This window comes from Salmo salar, chromosome ssa01 (assembly GCF_905237065.1).
Source record: "Salmo salar chromosome ssa01, Ssal_v3.1, whole genome shotgun sequence".
NCBI lineage: Eukaryota > Metazoa > Chordata > Actinopteri > Salmoniformes > Salmonidae > Salmo > Salmo salar.
The window spans coordinates 96,996,453-97,016,328 of record NC_059442.1 but is presented as its reverse complement, the minus strand read 5'-3'; the positions used below and the strand labels follow the sequence as shown (position 1 = coordinate 97,016,328).

At 40.1% G+C, this 19,876-nt stretch overlaps 2 protein-coding genes across 4 annotated transcripts in view; both read left to right on the top strand.

The window, feature by feature from the left end:
* Positions 1-279: 279 nt before the first annotated feature.
* Positions 280-15,722, top strand: catspere (catsper channel auxiliary subunit epsilon). Of its 2 annotated transcripts, XM_014210470.2 has the most exons (22): positions 289-621; positions 813-861; positions 1,165-1,238; positions 1,400-1,463; positions 1,577-1,662; positions 1,752-1,776; positions 1,880-1,957; positions 2,052-2,152; positions 2,234-2,729; positions 2,913-3,381; positions 9,968-10,407; positions 10,610-10,668; positions 10,771-10,849; positions 10,939-10,991; positions 11,235-11,288; positions 11,368-11,401; positions 11,626-11,705; positions 11,825-11,924; positions 12,030-12,110; positions 12,218-12,375; positions 15,165-15,218; positions 15,339-15,722. In XM_014210470.2, the coding sequence occupies exons 1-22, from the start codon at positions 551-553 to the stop codon at positions 15,472-15,474; spliced, it is 2,841 nt and encodes a 946-aa protein (XP_014065945.1). In that variant the 5' UTR covers positions 289-550; the 3' UTR covers positions 15,475-15,722. The 2 variants fall into 2 exon arrangements, with proteins under 2 accessions (XP_045580640.1, XP_014065945.1); XM_045724684.1 differs by lacking the exons at positions 12,030-12,110; positions 12,218-12,375 and having other exon boundaries at positions 280-621; positions 15,339-15,433.
* Positions 15,723-15,926: 204 nt separating this feature from the next.
* The window catches only part of LOC106610824 (deubiquitinase DESI2), a 47,681-nt gene continuing 43,731 nt past the window's right edge, over positions 15,927-19,876 (top strand). The window contains exon 1 of one of the 2 annotated variants that reach the window (XM_014210445.2): positions 15,927-16,240. Coding sequence is in view for 1 of the 2 variants with exons in the window: in XM_014210439.2 (XP_014065914.1) it covers positions 16,391-16,429 (39 nt within the window). In the remaining variant the exon portion in view is untranslated. Of the gene's footprint in view, positions 16,430-19,876 lie in introns of both variants that reach the window. The other variant, XM_014210439.2, reaches the window with a different exon arrangement.

The window sequence follows — 19,876 nt, the reverse complement described above, 5'->3', positions numbered from 1 at the left end:
CAGGCTCCCCGAAAAGACTGAATGCCCATCACTATATTTTTTCTATTTGGTAGATATCCGATACATACATGATTTGTCTCAGATCTTCACAAATACAGAATGATTTCTAACGTTCCATAAACTCCATCACGTGACTGCATAATATGGTGTGTTTGTAAATTCCCTCTGGAGTGCCAGAGTGCGCGCAGAGTGCTCTCTCGGCGTTAGTAAATTCTGAGCGTTGTCAGATTGTCCGTTTGTAAATCTAGAGCGCTGCGCTCTATGAGCGTTCACACCGGACGCGCTCTGGCCGATGAGTAGGGTTGGAGATTGTAACTGATGCTGGTAATAATTTCATACCGTTTTTTCCCACGACGTCAACTGACACCGGTCATATTCGACGGGTGTTGTGTATTTGTAAATCCATCTATTTTATTCTGCGTGAATTTACGAACGCACCCAAAATTAGTTGGCTGTCTGGAACGCAGCCACAACGCCCAAAAAAGAGCGAGCCAAATTCTTTTATCCGCCTCTGTGAGCTAGCAAGTGGCTAAATATCAAGCTAGACAGGATGAGGGGGTTACCTTTATTTCTGGCTTTCCTTGTACTTCTGAAAATCGAATTAATCTTTGGAGTATGGAGGTAATTAAACTATCTAACTACCCATTCTGGCCAAAATAAATTATCCAGCTAGATAACATGGGCGAACGTTATTAGCAAGTTTACGTAGCCTCTTCGTATCTTTTTAGCAAGCTAACTAAGCTTACAAAAAGGGAGTATCAAGTAGTTAATAATGTGTTCCTGTAAATATAATCTATTAATTTATTTTACAGATACAATAATATTTTGGAGGATGAAAACTTATTTACACTACAAAATGCGGTAAGTACTCTTAACTTCTAACTATTAGCAAAGACACTAGCTAACGCTAATGCTGGCTAACTATAGCCAACAGGATAGTACTAGATTGGTTCCACTAGCACACTAGCAATTAAAACAATTCAGGTGCATGGGAAGAATATGCATATGCTTGGAAGGAATATATATTTCCTACTGTTCAATTTCCCATTGATTATTGTTAAATATATCAAATTAGTTACACACTCTTTTCATATTATAACCCCAAGTATAAGGTTGTAATAGCTACTCAGACTTCAGTGTGTTTAAAACTAGTTTTATATTTAGGTTTTCCTCAAGTATGATGGATCTGACTTTGTTGAATGGGAGTATCCAGAGTGTTGTAATGTCAACAACAAAAGGTAAAGGAAAAATATGATGAAACAGTCACCATTTGGCATCTGCAGATGTAGTGTATGTAATTATTGAACAATAGTTTACAGTTCCTCATGGGTTTTAAAGGATGCCTTCATTGCCTTGACTTCTGTCTGGCACTATTGTTTTTATTGTGAACTCCACTTAGCTCCCCAAATGCCATCATGAAATGCACTTCTCCTGGTTTCCAAATGGTAAAGCCATTGGTGTCTGTAAGTACCTTCTTCATTTGAACTGAATGTTAACAAAAAAATATACCATCAAAAAGCCTTATTGTTTAAATTGTTATTTATTTGTAATACATTGTATTGCATGATTTGAACAGTCACCAGAGGAAGAAGAGGCACGATATCTTTTCATCAGCGATTCATTTTTCAGTTTTATCTGGTATGCTGTAGTGCCTATTGACAGGTAAAATACTATTCTCTGTATTTTGTGGAATATGGATTCTAGCTTTTTTGTGTGTTTGATAATGGCTGTTTTAAATTGTTCTCCTTTAGAGGTTCAGCAGAAACAAGCTCCAAGGTAAAATGTATTTTACAACACAAAGCTTTAGTAATAAATGGCAGCTTAGCAGGAAGATCATTAACTTTTTCAGCAATGTAAATTGTGTCTGTTTTTCTTTCAGAAAGTGAGAATGTGGATCATTGATCCAGAGCAAGCAGACTCTGCTGAAATTAACAACACTGCACTTGTACCCTCAACGGTGAGACCAGTTCTGGCATCGTCATCTCTGTCAGAAATTCATAAAAAGTATCTAAATTGTACTTACGATTTTCAGTTGCATTGTTGTCCCTCAGCAATCAAGATATATCACTAAGCACTTCTACAATAACGGACAGTACCCAGTGATCAAGTTAAAATCTAAGCAGACACACCTGGGGCATTTCCAGAAAGATGGGTAAGCATACCACCCTAAGCCATATCATAAAAAACTAATTCTGACGTACCAATAATGCACAATATATACCCTCTACCATAGGTACTGGGAAGCAGTCATCCCTGGTGATGAAAGATTCAACGATTTTCACATTTATGGTCAGCCAATCAGTTTCCAACATCGCTTTGTCATAGACGGTCAGCACACATTCTACTGGCCAGAACCCGCAGAGCCCAATGGGGAGAGGGAGGTGTCTTTGCGTCTGGCCCCAGGAAGCCCTTTATCCGTGGTGTGGGGCACCTGTGAGCTCTACCGCGGCCTGCTCCTCTCCGACACAGGCACCCTCATAACCAAGAATGCTTTCCTCACCTCTGAGGAGCTGAAGGTGGACCCAGGAACGTTGCCTGTCCCTCCCGGGGGATATTTCACTGTGGACCAAGCTGCTCTTCTTGAGGACGGCATCATATTTAGAATAGATGGCGCCCTCTACTGGAGGGACAACCAGGATCGTGTGCTGACAGAACATCCTCAACTTCCCACGAGTGGAGTGATGGGCCTCTATCAAAGAACGTGCTGCGCTAGTAACTACCCTGTTCAGGTAAGCATCAGCTCCTCCCAAAGGGATTCAATGTGATTAAATGTGAAAATCAAAGTAATTATGAAGATCAAAGGTGTAGTCCTTCCATCTCCACATTTAATCACTTGTAAATAACTTGGGTTTAGTCCAGATAAGACAAAAGTCATATATTGTTTCTCAACGCATTTTCTTCTGCGTTTTCAGGATGTGGAACTGAGCTCTTTAATTGTGTGGAAAGACAATTTGTTGCTTGTGGGCCCAAAGAAATTTAAAAACCCGGGTAGGGAGAATTTCCTAAAAATTGTGTTGAAGGTTCCTCCAAGAGTCACCTATTTAACAGCATCATTCGGTTCCCACCCGGCCTCCCTGGCCACTCTGGTGATGTACTCCGTCCCAGGCGCTATCTCACGCAACTTCCTCACCAGTTACAACGAACTGGTCCCTAGTTGGATAACCAGCACATTCATGACCAAGTTTAAGCTGAAGGACATCCCTAAAGGTCCATTTGAAATGCGCTTCCTGGAATCAGCCGATGCATCCCTGCTGCTGTGGAACAAAGACACCATCCTCTATAGCTTTCACAATGACAACGAGTGGGGTGAGATCAGACCCTTCAACGCATCACATCTCAGTGCTGCAGCCTTTGGCAGTAAGATTCACCAAGTGGCCTTGGGTAAGATCTCCTGAATCTTTTTGGTACATTCAAAGACCTGCTGTGATTCTATTGGACTAAGTTGTATAATTTTTATTTATTTAAACTACACTAAACAAAAATATAAATGCAACAATTTTAAAGATTTGACTGAGTTTGTTCATTTAAGGAAATCAGTCAATTAAAATTAATTAACCAGGCCCTAATCTATGGATTTCACATGCCTGGGTGTACAAATATTCATCTGTTGGTCACAAAAAGGTAGTGGCGTGGATCAGAAAACCAGTCAGTATCTGGTATGACCACCATTTGCCTCATGCAGCGCAACACATCTCCTTCGCATAGATTGTGACCTGTGGAATGTCGTCCCACTCCTCTTCAATGGCTGTGCGAAGTTGCTGGATATTTGTGGGAACTGGAACTTGACGCACATGTGCTTCGCAGGGCTGCAGAAAGGTTTGCAGCATGGAGAAGGTCATTTTCGCTGTCTCTGGGTTCCCTGCCCTGTTCGACCAAAGCGCCGATTGCTACCGGGATCTCCATGCTAAAAATGCTGAATGGAGACACATTGCTAATATTATTGGATTCCTTGGTCAGTTGAATGTGAAATAATTTGCTGGAAAGTGGAAGCTAGGTGCTGGTAATTTCTTAGCTAAGCTGTCTAGCAAAGGGGTTAGCTTTGTAATTAGATAGCTAGCCTACTGGCTTGACTGTTTATGAACTTCTGTTTGTACCACCGCACGGTAAAGCAAAGCTTGAGTTAAAAATATTGAACACATGCGGTACACAGAACGCACTGCTGCCTAGTGCGGCATCTCCAACGCATCGTTGCGGACAGCTCTATTAACAATGATTGACCTCCGTCGGAACGCAAAGAGTTTGACATGACATGAGGCTGGAGGCGGCTTATGGTAGAGAAATTAACATTTCATTCTCTGGCAACAGCTCTGGTGGACATTCCTGCAGAGGATTCCAATTGCACCCTGACTCAAAATGTGCGCGTGTGCATTGTGTTGTGTGACAAAACTGCACATTTTAGAGTGGCCTTTTATTGTCCCTAGCACAAGGTGCACCTGTCTAATGATCATGCTGTTTAATCAGCTTCTTGATATGCCACTCCTGTCAGGTAGAACGATTATCATGGCAAAGGGGAAATGCTCAGTAACAGGGATTTTTGTACGGAACATATTCGAGAAATAACCTTTTTGTGCATATGGAACATTTCTGGGATCTTTATTTCAGCTCATGAAACATGGGACCAACACTTAACATGTTGCGTTTTATATTTTTATTCAGTATAGATGGTAATTTTCCATGAAGAAAAATTGGTGGGGCTTGCTTTAGCTCTTTACAAGTATTTTTGTGGTTGTGGAAGGACTGGTGAAAGGAGGGATGAAAGGAGGTTAAGTTGGACTGATTGGTGTGATAAAGGAATATGGATGGTATGTGTGGGGGGGGGGGGGGTAGTTATTGGTAGTAGTTATGGCTGTTTAGATTTCACATTTGAACATCAGAAGTAGACCAAGGTGTCATACCCTCTCATTTTTTGTCTACGATGCGTTGTCGGGAAAAGTGAAGGTCGCTGATTTGAGTCAAAAGTTACTGTTTACTCATTGTGTCATGCTTAGAATATGCTCCCCCATTGTTATCATTTGAAAGTTCTGAAAAGTTCCATGGTAGTTAATTCAACAGTAGTGAACGACTCCAGGACAGGCAGAGTGGGAGGTTCCTGGTGGAGAGCCAGACGCGATCACCAGGATGGAACACGGGAGCCTCACTGCGGTGGCGATCCATCCGCCTGCTCCTTCTGGCAGCGTTCCAAAGCTCCTCTGCGCCCTGACTCCAGGATTCTTTTGGAGTCGAGTCCCCACTTCTATTCAACACTGGGAAGTTAGCTAAAATAGTTGATGTGGTTACTAAAACAGCAGTACCTCTTGATTGGTAGTAGATATTTCTGCTCATATTTCCAGATTTGAATAGCACAGAAGTAGACTAAGATGTCCTACCCTCTAACTTTTTGTCTAACTAGTTGAGAAAGTGATCAAAACGGCAGTTGTTTGAAAACAATTAGACAAAGTTGTTGATGCGGTTACTAAAACAGTTGTATCGTTAGCTCTGTACAAGATATTTCTGTTCCGATTCCAGATTTGATTAGCAGAGAAGTAGACCAAGTAGTTTAGTTAACTTGTTCGGTAAGTGGTCAAAACAGCAGTTGTTTCAAAAAGTTGAGAGGAAAAGTTGTTGATGCGGTTACAATTGTTTTTATATCGTTTGTCATGTAGAAGATAATTCTGTTCCGATTCCAAATTTGAATAGCAGAGAAGTAGACCAAGATGTCGTACCCTCTAAGTTTTTGTCTAACTTGTTGGGAAAGTGGTCAAAGTAGCTGTTTGTGTCAAAAGTCACATTGTTTTACAGTGAATGTTGGAAGTCATGATGTCACAATGGGGAGCTTTAGAATGTTGAAAAAAGTCCCATTACAGTGAATGAAGATTGTAAAAAAAAAAAAAGATATCAAAACATTAAATGAAAGCACTATTCCAGACCATTTTACAAGTTTTGAAGTTTGAACAGCGTTTTTAGTTTCAACTGTATAAGATGTCACATATATGCCGGGAATCAGGAAGCAGGTGCAGAAGGTGAGTTTAATAATGAAGAATGCAGATAAACAAAACATGAGAAGTGTACGGAATGTGAATGTAATCAAGGTGATGATGAAGTCCAGGTTTGCGTAATGATGGGGAGCAGGTGTGCGTAATGATGGTTGCCAGGACCGATGGTTAGTAGAACGGCGATGTCGAGCACTGGAGAGGGGGAGCGGGAGTAAGCGTGACATAAGATGAGTAGCGTGCAGAATAATATTTAATAACTAGATGGTAATTGTACATGTAGTACAATTGCTGGAACTTGCGTTACTTCTTTAAAAATATTTTTGTGGTAATGGTAGAAGTTTTACTTTACTATTTAATTAAAGCAAAGCCGTTTTAAACTGTTAAGTTTTGAAAAACGTTATAGTAGTGGTAGTGTCTGCAGTAGTAAAGGTGGGAACTGGTTATAGTTGAAAAAGTAGGTAGATAAAAAGTTAGGATAGCCAGAACATATGAAAGTTGGTTTGGTGTCTCTTGCTTGAATGGTTCAAGAGTTAGGGAAAGAGGGATACCTAGTCAGTTGTACAATTGAATGCCTTCAACTAAAATGTGTCTTCCGCATTTAACACAACCCTTCTGAATCAGAGAGGTGCGGGAGGCTGCCTTAAATCGACATCCCCACGCCCGAGGAACAGCGTGTTAACTGCCTTGCTCAGGGGCAACAGATTGTTTACCTTGTCAGCTCGGGGAGCCCAAAGCTCTAACCACTAGGCTACCTACTGTTGGTGTTATTTAATGCAAATGTACAGTGCATTCGGAAAGTATTCAGACCCCTTGATTTTTTCCCACATTTTGTTATGTTACAGCCTTATTCTAAAATTGATTAAAATGTTTTTCCCTCATCGATCTACACACAATAGCCCATAATGACAAAGCAAAAACAGCAAATAAAAATAACAACTGAAATATCACATTTACATAAGTATTCAGACCATTTACTCAGTTCTTTGTTGAAGCACCTTTGCCAGCGATTACAGCCTTGAGTCTTCTTGGGTATGAAGCTACAAGCTTGGCACACGTGTATTTGGAGAGTTTCTCCCATTCCCAATGGGGAGCGTCACTGCACAGATACTTTCAGTTCTCTCCAGAGATGTTCTATCGGGTTCAAGTCCATGCTCTGGCTGGGCCACTCAAGGACATTCAGAGACATGTCCCAAAGCCAATCCTGCGTTGTCTTGGCTGTGTGCTTAAGGTTGTTGTCCTGTTGGAAGGTGAACCTTCGCCCCAGTCAGAAGTCTTGAGCGCTCTGAAGCAGGTTTTCATCAAGGATCTCTCTGTACTTTGCTCCGTTCATCTTTCCCTCGATCCTGACTACTCCCAGTCTCTGTCGCTGAAAAACATGCTGCCACCACCATGTTTCACTGTTGGGATGGTGCCAAGTTTCTTCCAGAGGTGAAGCATGGCAATCAGGCCAAAGAGTTCAATCTTGGTTTCGTCAGAGTCCTTTAGGTGCCTTTTGGCAAACTCCAAGCGGGCTGTCGTGTGCCTTTTTTCTGAGGAGTGGTTTCCGTCTGCCCACTCTACTATAAAGGCCTGATTGGTGGAGTGCTGCAGAGATGGGAGAACCTTCCAGAAGGACAACCATCTCCACAGAAGAACTCTGAAGCTGTCAGAATGACAATCGGGTTCTTAGTCACCTCCCTGACCAAGGCCCTTCTCCCCCGATTGCTCAGTTTGGCCGGGCAGCAAGCTGTAGGAAGAGTCTTTGTGGTTTCAAACTTCTTCCATTTAAGATTGATGGAGGCCACTGTGTGGTATCGCATTGTCATTATGGGGTAGATTGATGAGGAAAACAACATTAATTTAATAAATGTTATAATACGGCCGTAACGTAACAAAAAATGAAAAAGTCAAGGGGTTTGAATACTTTCCAAATGCACTGTATATAGTTACAGTTGATAAAATGTGTAAAGAATTTGACGTTAGGATAACCTGAACCTGTGAAAGTTGGCTTGGTGTCCCTAGCTTGAACGGTTCAAGAATTACTGTTGACTTCTTGAATACAAATGTATGCACATTTATTTAGTTATAGTTTATAAATGTATTAAAGAATTTGATAGCCTGAATGTTTTAAAGTTGGTCTTGTAGCTTAATTGGCCAATGCAGGACCATTTTGAAGTGCTACCTCTGTATTCATATGGTTGTATTCATATGGTTCTCATTCAAACCTATCTTAATTTATGCACATTAATGGTTATAGTTCAAAAATGATATATAGTATCAAAAATCTTTTGACAACAAGCAATCTAAGTAGGGTCCGTCTAAACATATCACCGTTGATTTGGAGTTAATAGCTTAAGCGGTGAAAGAGGAGATGGGGTCTAGAATTTTTGTATTTTTAACATTCTAGTCTATGGGCCTTTTTTGGAATTGAATGCATTGGTATCCATTGCAACGGCTCGATTTGTGCTGCTCAATGATGCGATACGAGAGTGCTCTTAGCTGATGTTAGCTACAGTACCTGCTTTTCGTCACTGAACTCTTGACAAACAGCTATAACCTTTTTATCTACCTTTGTGTGAGTATCCATAGCAACAGTTCTGTTTGAGCTGCTCAATGAGTACGGTTACATGTACACAATAATGAGATTATTGTGGATAGTCAAATTTATAAGAATCTACAGGCTACCTAATGCCTCTAACACAACGTGCCATTGGAACACAGGAGTGATGATTGCTGATAATGGGCCTCTGTACGCCTATGTAGATATTCCATAAAAAAAATCTGCTGTTTCCAGCTACAATAGTCATTTACAACATTAACAATGTCTACACTATTTATGTTAAATTTGATGTTATTTTAATGGACAAAAAATGTGCTTTTCTTTCAAAAACAAGGACATTTCTAAGTGACCCCAAACTTTTGAATGGTAGTGTACATTCAGTTGTTCTGAACTTACTCACACTAAAGAGGGAGGCTCGCTGGGCTTGTGCTAGCACATTGGCAGATCAAATACACAGCTGGAATGCCGTTTAAGGTGTTTACATGTCCTAATAATTCGAATGATTGCTCAGAACCAGTTTTAATCAGCGCATGCTTACTTCGATTTTGACCGTACGCCCATAAAGATAAGCAGAGTAAAGTGTTTACATGACTATTGCATAATCTGCCTACTGCAGTAATCAGTTTAATATCAAATTATTACTGTGCATGTAAACGTACTCAATGATGAGACATAACAGAGCTGTTAACTGACGTTATCTAGCTTTTTCGTCACTCTAAACTACAAACACCTGCAATTTTTTATTGGTATAAGAATTTTTTTTTTTTCATACACCAGATGTCAATAGCAGAGAAGTAGGGGAAGATTTCATACCCTCTAGATTTTTGTCTGACTTGTTGGAAGTGGTCAAAACGGTGGCAGTTTGGAAAACGTGTTAATCAAATATATTTATAAAGTCCTTCTTACATCAGCTGATATCTCAAAGTGCTGTACAGAAACCCAGCCTAAAACCCCAAACAGCAAGCAATGCAGGTGTAGAAGCACGGTGGCTAGGAAAAACCCCAGTTACTAAAACAACTGTATAGATACGATGCAGATATTTTTGTTCCGCTGACAGATTTGAATAGCAGAGAAGTAGATGATTTCATCCCCTCACTTTTTGTCAAACCTATTGGGAAAGTGGTCAAAAGTTCAGTTGTTTATAAAAATGTGAGTACATTTTGTTGATGCGGTTACTTAAACAGCTGTAACGTTTGATCGGTACCAGATAATTCTGATATTATTTCAGATTTGAATAGCAGAGAATTAGAAGAAGATTTCATTCGTTTGGAAAGGCTTCTACATGGAACCCAAAAAACAGTTCTACTTGGAACCAAAAGGGTTCTACCTGGAACCACAAGGGTTCTTCAAAGGGTTCTCCTATGGGGACATCCGAAGAACCCGTTTACGTTCTAGATAGCACCTTTTTTTTTCCTAAAAAGGTTTATTGGTGTGCATCTTTTAATTTCTGCCTCAGATCACTCCTGGAACATGCTGGTGAAGATGGAGAACAATATCCTGTTCTACTGTAAAGTGGGCATGCACGAGGTGGTGCGCTTGCACAAGTGGATGGAGCCGGACAGTCGCATGGTCCTCTACCTCAACCAGAAAGAGCAGATCAACATGCTCACCCTGACACCTGAGGGGCTGCACGTCCAGAAGTACCCCATGTTGATGGAGACTAAGAGCGCCATGAAGGGCAGCTACCATGACTGTCCCTTCATCTCCTTTGAGCACAGTATGAACACCATTTCCTATAACATGGATAAGGGAGACCAGATGGTTCTGTGGGCTCAGATAGTCTACCCAGAGGGAAAAGGTGTGCACGTGAAGTTCCTCAGCAACAATGCGGACCTGCTTCATATTGAGCAGAAGTCTCACTTTGAGGGTGTGAACAGTGTGGACACAGTGAACACGGTGAGGCTGTTACTGTATTGATTATGTCATTCCCAGAAACTGGAGCGATACGTGTTGCTCTTTACAGATTTCCTGTCCACCGATTTGTAGCATGTTTTGTTCTTTTGCTAAACTTTGCTAATGCTCAGTGAAACGGATACATGACGAGTTACCATGACTACATTTCTAAAGACTTACTTGATGCTTTTATTTTATTTTTCAGACATTTATAATCAGCCAGAAAGTGGATTACAGTGATGCAACGAGTTATACACATTTGACGTCAGTCCTTTTTGTTTGTCATTTTGTGATTGATGTTCATTCAAAGGCTTAATTTATCAGTTTTGGGAATATATTCACGTAAACTGTTAATTTACCTCACAGGAAAGAAACAAGTGGCATTGTTACCCTGGAACTAGTACCCAACCAGATTGGCAACACTTGTAATTTGCCAATGAGTCGGGTAATAATTTTTCAAACATATTCAACAGTTACTGCATCTATATTTTACTGTAGCACATTGTTATTTACCAACTCTCATATTGTTGACAGATATCCCATTTTAATGTTGGCTGCCCACCAAACAGACATATCCGTGTTGCTAGGTAAGTGGAAACTATTCTGTAAGATTTATATTCTCTAGACAGAGTTAGTGTGACGGTGGACTGATCTATTCTTTAACTGATAAACGTTCATGCTTTTACCCAAAGTGACTTACAGTCATGCATGCATTTTACGTATGGGTGATCCCGGGAATCAAACCCACTATCCTGGCGTCACAAGCGCCATGCTCTACCCACTGAGCTACAAAGGACCACATTGTAGTGATGCCTTCTTGTTATTTCCAGGCCTTGGGGAATGCCTTGTGAGATGCACAGCCTCACCAACTACACCATTTTAAGGTAATCAAGGATGTTGAGAGACTGTATTGTCTCCTATTAGTATCAGTTCTCTGCATTCAAACATTCTCTTTCCTCTTAGGTCTGTACTCAGAGATCCACAACAAGGCGATATAGTAAGTAATTTAGTTTGCGCTTGTCAGAAATACACAGTACTACATGTTCCTGTTTGCTAGTATAGATATGTACCGAAACTACTGTAGCTAGTATTGCACCTGAGGCTAGAAATGGAAATAGTTTGAGTATTAAAATGCTGACATTTTAGTGTTGTAGTTAAATGTGATATTTAAAGTAAGTTAAATTGCCTTCATCATTGGTTATGCATTTATTATTGTTATAGGTTGTGCATTACGACTGGGAGAAATTTGGATGTCTACTCAAAACGCACTATAAAAATCCATTTCTCCCAAGCATTGACCTGTAAGTCAAAAAAAGAAAATGATACATTAATAGGAATGACTAAAACTATTAGAGGAATTCTTATTGGTTCACATATTTCTATGCGTGATTACATTTTTTAATTTTTTTTATGTAATCAGGTATGATGGAGACAACTATGTTAGGAACGTCGACGCCAACTTCATAGTATGGGACAGATTTGGTCGGAAGGACTATTCGTTTAATGCAACCATGCGCCAGGTACAGTTTATACTCCTTTATCAAATAAGTGAACTTGGAGTGTGTGTGTGTGTGGGGGATGGGTTTGAATTTTCCTTACCGGTATGCTCACTGGGGCTCCTTCAGGTTGCCTGTCTCCATGAATCTCAGACCTGGTTTTCCATGCTGACTGGGGGGAAAAGCCTGGAGGAGGCCTGGGGTCCGGAGGTACAGAGCTGTACTCTTTATATACTGTAGTTCTCATGATCTGTATACATTTCTACATGCCAGAAACATTGTTCTATAAATGTAGATTCTTCTTATCCCCGTTCCAGAACTACAGGACTTGTTTTAAGGTCAGCCCTGGCAAGTTGGAGAACCTGGACCAGCCTTATGAAATAATGAACAGAAGCTCCAAAAACTTTCTGACGTTTTCCCAGGTGGACAGTGCTACCTATGTGTTTAATGTCAAGATACTGGACCCCAATTACAGGTGAATGACCACTGTCCAGGGTTGGGGTCAATTCCAATTTAATTTGAAATTCCAATTAAATTCTTGAATTCACTCATCAAGTGGAGAATTTATGTTGAATTCAATTAGAAATTTCAACAACCTTCAAGTTATGGAATTGGAATTGGACTGTTTGAATTAGTATTATAAAAACATTTAATCTATTGAATTGGAATTTGATATTTGTACATTTCCCAGTCAATGGAATTAATGGACTTAGTATCAAAAGTTGACTGCAGGATTTCAAAAATATAATTTCAAATTGTATTTATATATTTCCAGTATAGCTAGGCTGAATGGTGGCATGACCAGCCTGAAACCCTGAGGGAATTGAATTATAATTTGTGCAATTGTTGGGGGATAATGTTGAATCGGGGATCGAATTTTGGGAATTTACCTGACATTGGAATTGAGAGGAATTTAATGATCTCTGAATTCAAAGACTGACCTGGAATTTGAATTTAATTCAATTGAATTTACAGGGAGAGAGAATTTCATTTGTGGAATGCATCCCAACCCTGCCACTGTCCTGTGGTTTTATTGGGACCCCCAGTGGTTGCAGAACAAATAACTTACTCCATCACCTTTGAACCGAAACGAACACACACAAATCACATTTTATTGGTCACACGCTCCAAATACAACCAGGTTTAGACTTTACAGTATAATTCTTACTTACAAGCCCATTCCCAACAATGCAGAGTTAAAAAGTAAGACAAATATTTGCTTAATAAAGAAGGAAATAGTAACACAATAACAAGGCTATATACAGGGAGTACCAGGACTGAGTCAATGTGCAGGGGTACAAGGTAATTGAGGTAATACAGTATGTACATGTGTGTAGGGGTAAAAGTGACTAGGCAATCAGAATATACACTGACAAAAATATAAACGCAACATCCAGCAATTTCAAAGATTTTACTGAGTTACAGTTCAAGGAAATCTGTCAATTTAAATAAATTCATTATGCCCGAAACTGGATTTCACATGACTGGGAATACAGATATGCATCTGTTGGTCACAGAGACCTTAAAAAAAAGTAGGAACGTGGATCAGAAAACCTGTCAGTATCTGGTGCGCAACACATCTCCATCTAGAGTTGATCAGGCTGTTGATTTGTGGCCTTTGGAATGCTGTCCCACTCCTCTTCAATGACTGTGCGAAGTTTCTGGATATTGGCGGGAAATGGAACACGGTGTCATACACAATGATCCAGAGCATCCCAAACATGCTCAATGGGTGACATGTTTGGCTAGTATGCAGGCCATGGAAGAACTGGGACATTTTCAACTTATGGTAGAACAGTGAACGTTCAATTCTGGCAACAGCTCTGGTGGACATTGCTGCAGTCAGCATGCCAATTGCACGCTCCCTCAACTTGACATCTGTGGCATTTTGTTGTGTGACAAAACTGTACATTTTAGAATGGCCTGTTATTGTCCCCAGCACAAGGTGCACCTGTGTAATGATCATGTTTAATCAGCTTCTTGATATGCCCCACCTGTCAGGTGGATGGATTATCTTGGCAAAGGAGAAATTCTCACTAACGGATGTAAACAACTTTGTGCCAACATTTGAGAGAAGTAAGCTTTTTGTGAGTATAGAACATTTCTGGGATCTTTTATTTCAGCTCGTGAAACAACACTTTACATGTTGAGTTTATTTTAGTTCAGTGTAGAATGAACTGAGTAGCAGCAGTGTGTGTGAGTGTCTTATGTGAGTGTGGCGTCAATATGCATGTGTGTGTGTTGGAGTGTCTGTAGTATGTGAGTGTGTGGGTAGAGTTGAGTGACTGCATCGAGCCAGTGCAAAATAATGAAGATAAATAATAAAGGGGGTCAGTGTATAGAGGTCCTGCATGGCAGGGAGTTCGGCCCTAGTGAGGTACTGGGGCATACGCAGTACCCTCTGTAGCGCCTTGCGGTCGGATGCCGAGCAGTTGCCATACCAAGCGTTGATGCAGCCAGTCAAGATGCTCTCAATGGTGCAGCTGTAGAACTTTTTGAGGATCTGCGGGCCCATGCCAAATCTTTTCAGCCTCCTGAGAGGGAAGAGGCATTGTCGTGACATCTTAACAACTGCTGGTGTGTTTGGACCATGATAGATCCTTATTGATGTGGACACTGAGGAACTTGAATCTCTCGACCCGCTCCACTACAGCCCCGTCGATGTAAATGTGGGCGTGTTCGGCCCTCAGTTTTCTGTAGTCCACAATCATCTCCTTTGTCTTGCCCAAGTTGAGGAAGAGAGTGTCCTGGCACCACACTGCCAGGTCTCTGACATCCTCCCTATAGGCTGCCTCATCGTCATTGGTGATCAGGCCTACCACCGTCGTGTTGTCGGCAAACTTAATGATGGTGTTGGAATCTTAGATATGTTTTTGGTTGTTGAGTCAATTAGATCAATCCCATTTCAAGCTTATCTTTCAAATAAACTTTTATTTCAGAATATTTTGGCAAGTAAGCTGGCTAAGTCATTGATCCTGCTTTGTAGCATACACCTCAGAAATGTTATTTAGGTGACATTGTTGAGGGGACTTGTTTGTGTGCCTTACATGTGTCCATGCCTAGAAAGTCATTGGTCCCTGCTGATAATTTCTTGTAGTAACAGGTGGCGGCCACAACGTGGCAGCTGTCAAACACATTTTAACCTCATGGCGATATACTATCGGTGCTTTTCAGCAGGTCCTGTTAAATTGTATTTTTCTATATCAAAGATTAAAATAAAATGGAATACTGCCTTCAATAGCTTCATCTATTTTCTCTTCTCAGCTTCTGTGACCTTCATGCTGTGTTTGCAGTCCAGACCTATGGCATTACAATTCCGTAAGTTATGGGGCAGAGAAAATGGCCATGATAAATAACCTGACATATTGCTTTTCAGCATTGCTTACATGTTCTAGGTCAATTGCGCACCAAATATCTTTGCATTCTTTTTCATTTCAGGAAGTATCAGCATCTAACTACATATGTGGCCATTGTTTTTACAATTTTCTCACTCTGCATACTGGGCTACAGTTACTGTCGATATGTGACTATTTTCAGGAATCTGCTGGCAACCAAAAGGCATAAATATGAATAGGTAATTAAAATACTTTCACTAAAAGTGGTTTTATTTAAATCTTACTGTTTGTAATTATATGTTTAACGTCAGTTATGCATCTTTCAGTCATGTATTTTATAGATTGTTACTGTCTCCAACATGTCTTTGCAGTTAATGGAATTGAAATAAGATGTTTAAGAACCAATCCCAAAAGTAATGTTTAACTTTGAACTTTTTGTCTTGATTTCTTGGTGCTCTTTCAAAAACTGTAATAAACCAAGGAGAATATAAACCAAAGCTGAGTAGTTATGTCTAACCTTCAGTTGTCATTACTCTTTTGCTAGATTAGATGGATTATTTAAAGCAATAGCTATTTGATAACGTTTCTCAGAGGCATCATAAGATTTTGTATTTATAAATGTTAGGTTGATTAATTGATAGCTGCGAAATCAGCGATTTCCAGGTTGATTAAACGACTGTCGATGTATCGGTACAAAGCGCTTCACTACAGCCCAACAGTGGCCACCCGTTATCTGAGAATTGTGTACATTTTCAGTTGGATATTTTTGTGGGAAAATACTATTCAACTTAGAAAATAGTTCTTAGAAGATATTTCATTTTGATGTTTGAATGGCAATTTCACGCAGAAAAGATGTACGTTCGCTAACAACTCTATTTCATTGCAAACGGTCTCCAGTCAGTACTGTAGCTATATTGCCAGCCAGCCGACTGCCTTGCACAGCTGTTTGCTTATGGAGAAAATTGCACAACGTTTTCGGATGCGGGACTACTTGCTGAACTGAAGGTATAATTTGCCTGTTTGTACTATTAACCTAGTAGTTAGCAAGCTAGCTAACTAGATAAAACAAGTGCAACAAATAAGTAAAAATAACTAGTTAGTGTGTGGATCGGAAAGAAACTGACGAAAGTGCATCAGGACCGGAAGAAATTCCCGATGGCAAACGAGATGATAATTTTGAACGTTTATGATATGGTAAGTTAATGTTCCATTTAAATTGCTTAAATGTAAGAACACTAACCAAAATATAGCAACTCGCAGCTAACGTATTCCTAACGACCGGTATTTAATTGACGACCTAACGTTAGCTTTAAAGCGAGCTAGCTACTGTAGCTAACAAGACTCGTGTCTGAAGCGGAGGATGGATGGAGCATTGGAAGAGCCCCGAACTATTGCTGATGTACGGCTATGGAAATGTTAACCCCAAAATTAAGGGTTTAACTGGGCTAACAGCCAAGGTCAGGATGTCTCCGGCTGCGTCTGTTTTGTATTCTGGCCAAATCATGATCTGCCTGTCGGCGGGAAACAAAACACAGCTAGCCGAGGGTCAGACTGTTATGGGGAAACCGAGGTAAAGGGAGTTCCATGTTGGATATTCGACGAATATTCGCCTGTAGGTTTCCTTGCGTCCATCAACAGCAGTTGGGGACCGTCAACATAGTGACAACATTTTGTCGATTTACATCTCGCACTATTTTAAATTATTTATTTACATTTTTGAATTTCAATAGCTCTTTGGTCATATGACCTACTGACTTCAAACAAGGTTCAGAAAGTACACTCAGTGGGCCTACACATTGCACACCCTTTAGTTTGTCAATTTTTCATCTCACACGTTTTTACATGACTTTTTCAAACTTTAAACTTTCAATAACTCCTTGGTCATGTGACCTACTGACTTAAAACAAGGTTCAGAATGTACACTGACTACCCTTATATATTGCACACCCTTTAGTTTGTCCATTTTCATCTCACTCGAGTTTACATGAATTTTTCTAACTTTAAAATTTCAATAGCTCCTTGGTCATGTAACCTACCAACTTCAAACAAGGTTCAGAATGTCCACACAGTGGGCCTACACATTGCACACCCTTTAGTTTGTCCATTTTCATCTCACATGTTTTTACATTAACTTTTCCAAATTTGGTCATGTGACCTACTTGGTCATGTGACCTACTGGACTCAAACTTTAGAATGTCCACAGACTAGCCTTATATATTGCACACTTGTTTGTGTACTGTGAAATCATGTGGTGTAATGTACATTTTTCATAGTTTTAAATTTCAATAGCTCCTTGGTCATGTCAATTACACACCTAAGAAGCGTGCAGTAGATATATACCCATATTGCATAACCTCTAGTTCAAGTCAAGAGCTACTCTTCCCCCTTCAGTCTGCTCTGCACATGTCTGAAAGTGACAGAGCTAGCAGCCAAGAGTTTTTCACTGTATGTTATAAAAAATTATAACACTTATGAATGTATGTAAAATGCTAATATGTATTAGATCCAGTGCAATGGAATAACTAAGACCTGAATTTGAATGCAGCGTGTTCCAATTCCTCCTCCTCTTTCTGTCCAACACAGAGTCAATGGTTCATGCAGATACTGGGGAAGAAATATAGAAATGTATAGATCCCTTAAATTATTTTACAATTAAATCACCCATATCACAACCCTCATACCTCTTCACAAAAATGTACCTAAATCAATTTTGGAAGAAGGATTTTACTCACAATGAACTCCCAGTGGTTCTGGTCCACATTCAAGAAATCAATGACAGCATTGTTATTATTGTCATGTTATGACTGGTATTTATTACCTCACCCACAAGCCATTTGTGGGGCTGCAGTTTTAAACACTGATTGATGGAGAAGGAAAGAGGACTTTTTGTCTGTAGACCTCAACAGCAACGACCACCTCGCAATTGTTTCGCCACAGAGCTGTGACCTGCAATATGCAAATGAAACACATTTAGAAGAGTTATTGTTTGCTTAAACATGAACTGAAAACAAACTATCACAATCTATTAACATAAAAAAACCAACATACCTGGCCTGCAGCCTCATTGTGTTGGAGTGATGTTTCCTCATCCCTGCTCTCATATTTCTTGTGGTTTGCCTTCCCTGCTGGTTTCTTTTTGCCCTTCTTCTTTGGCTCAGGTAATTGTCTGGGGGCTGGAAATACTTTGACTTGGACTTGTGAGGTGAGTATTTTCTTTGTCTCTTGGCCCACTGCTCCTCTTCCTGGTCCAACGACTTGTTGCGGTAGGGGGATTTAGTGAACAGGGATTCTGGCAGATCATGTTTTATTATGTGCTCCCTTTACCTTCCTTGGAGGGTGGCATGCATTTTCAAAATGGATTCAGCTGGATGGAGGAATTTCTTCTCTTGCGAAATGGAATGCTTCATTATCCAGAACCACTGTTCCACATAGCAGTTGGTGTCCTGTGATTTCACTGATTGCAATGTTGTGTTGGTCACATTACAATATCTTGTAAGGTCACCCAGCAGTATCCCACTCCATAGGGGGAAAATGGCCATGTAAGTGTCCATTAGAACATCGATTATCCCAGGGCAGAAAAAACTATTTTCCTCCAGAAGACTGCAAATGTTTAAGAACTGACATGAATTCACGTCTGAAGGAAGATTGTCCACATGTTTTGTTTTTTGCTGACATTGCACTTTCTTCATAACTCATCTCTCATCATGTCCTCCACTTTCACCTTCTCTGACTTCATAATACTCTCATCTAAATGCTTTTGTGATTCATCCACAAGATTACTTTTAGTTGTGATTTGAAAAGCACACACGTGTCTAAAGACATTGAGTGCCTCGAAGAAAGAAAAAAACAATGTAAAATCGAGTGAGATGAAAATGGACAAACTAAAGGGTATGCATTATATAAGGGTAGTCAGTGGACATTCTGGACCTTCTTTGAAGTCAATAGGTCACATGACCAAGGAGCTATTGACATTTTAAATAAATAAAAATTCATGTAAAATCAAGATGAAAATGGACAAACTAAAGGGTGTGCAATGTGTAGGCCCAATGACTGGACATTCTGAACCTTGTTTGAAGTCAGTAGGTAACATGACCAAGGAGCTATTGAAATGTGAAAGTTTGAAAAATGTATATAAAAACATGTGAGATGAAAATGAACAAACTGAAGGGTGTGCAATATAGAAGGGTGGACATTCTGAACCTTGTTTGAGTCAAGTAGGTCTCACGACCCAGGAGCTAATAAAATGTTTATGTAAAAAAAGGCTTGTACTTTGTTTACGCTCCCTAACATTCAATTAGGAATACCAAATGCTGCACACATTTACACATGTTTATTAGCTTTGGAAAGTGAATGAATGTCCAAATCGTGAAAATTAGACCTGTGCAATGTTGTGCACAATTTTTCCAACATCATGACATTTATTTGGAGTCTGGCTCAAGTGGTTTGAAAGCGTGAATATCTGTCAAATATCCAACATGAAACTCTCTTTACCTCGGTCATGGGGGAGAGTGGGACGCTCATGGGAACCTGGCTGGATCAGCAGTGGTTATCCTACACTTATCCTACACTTAGCTAGTAATCTAAGTGTGGGATAAATCCTAACGTTACTAAGGCTGACCAAACTTTTTAAACGTCCACATT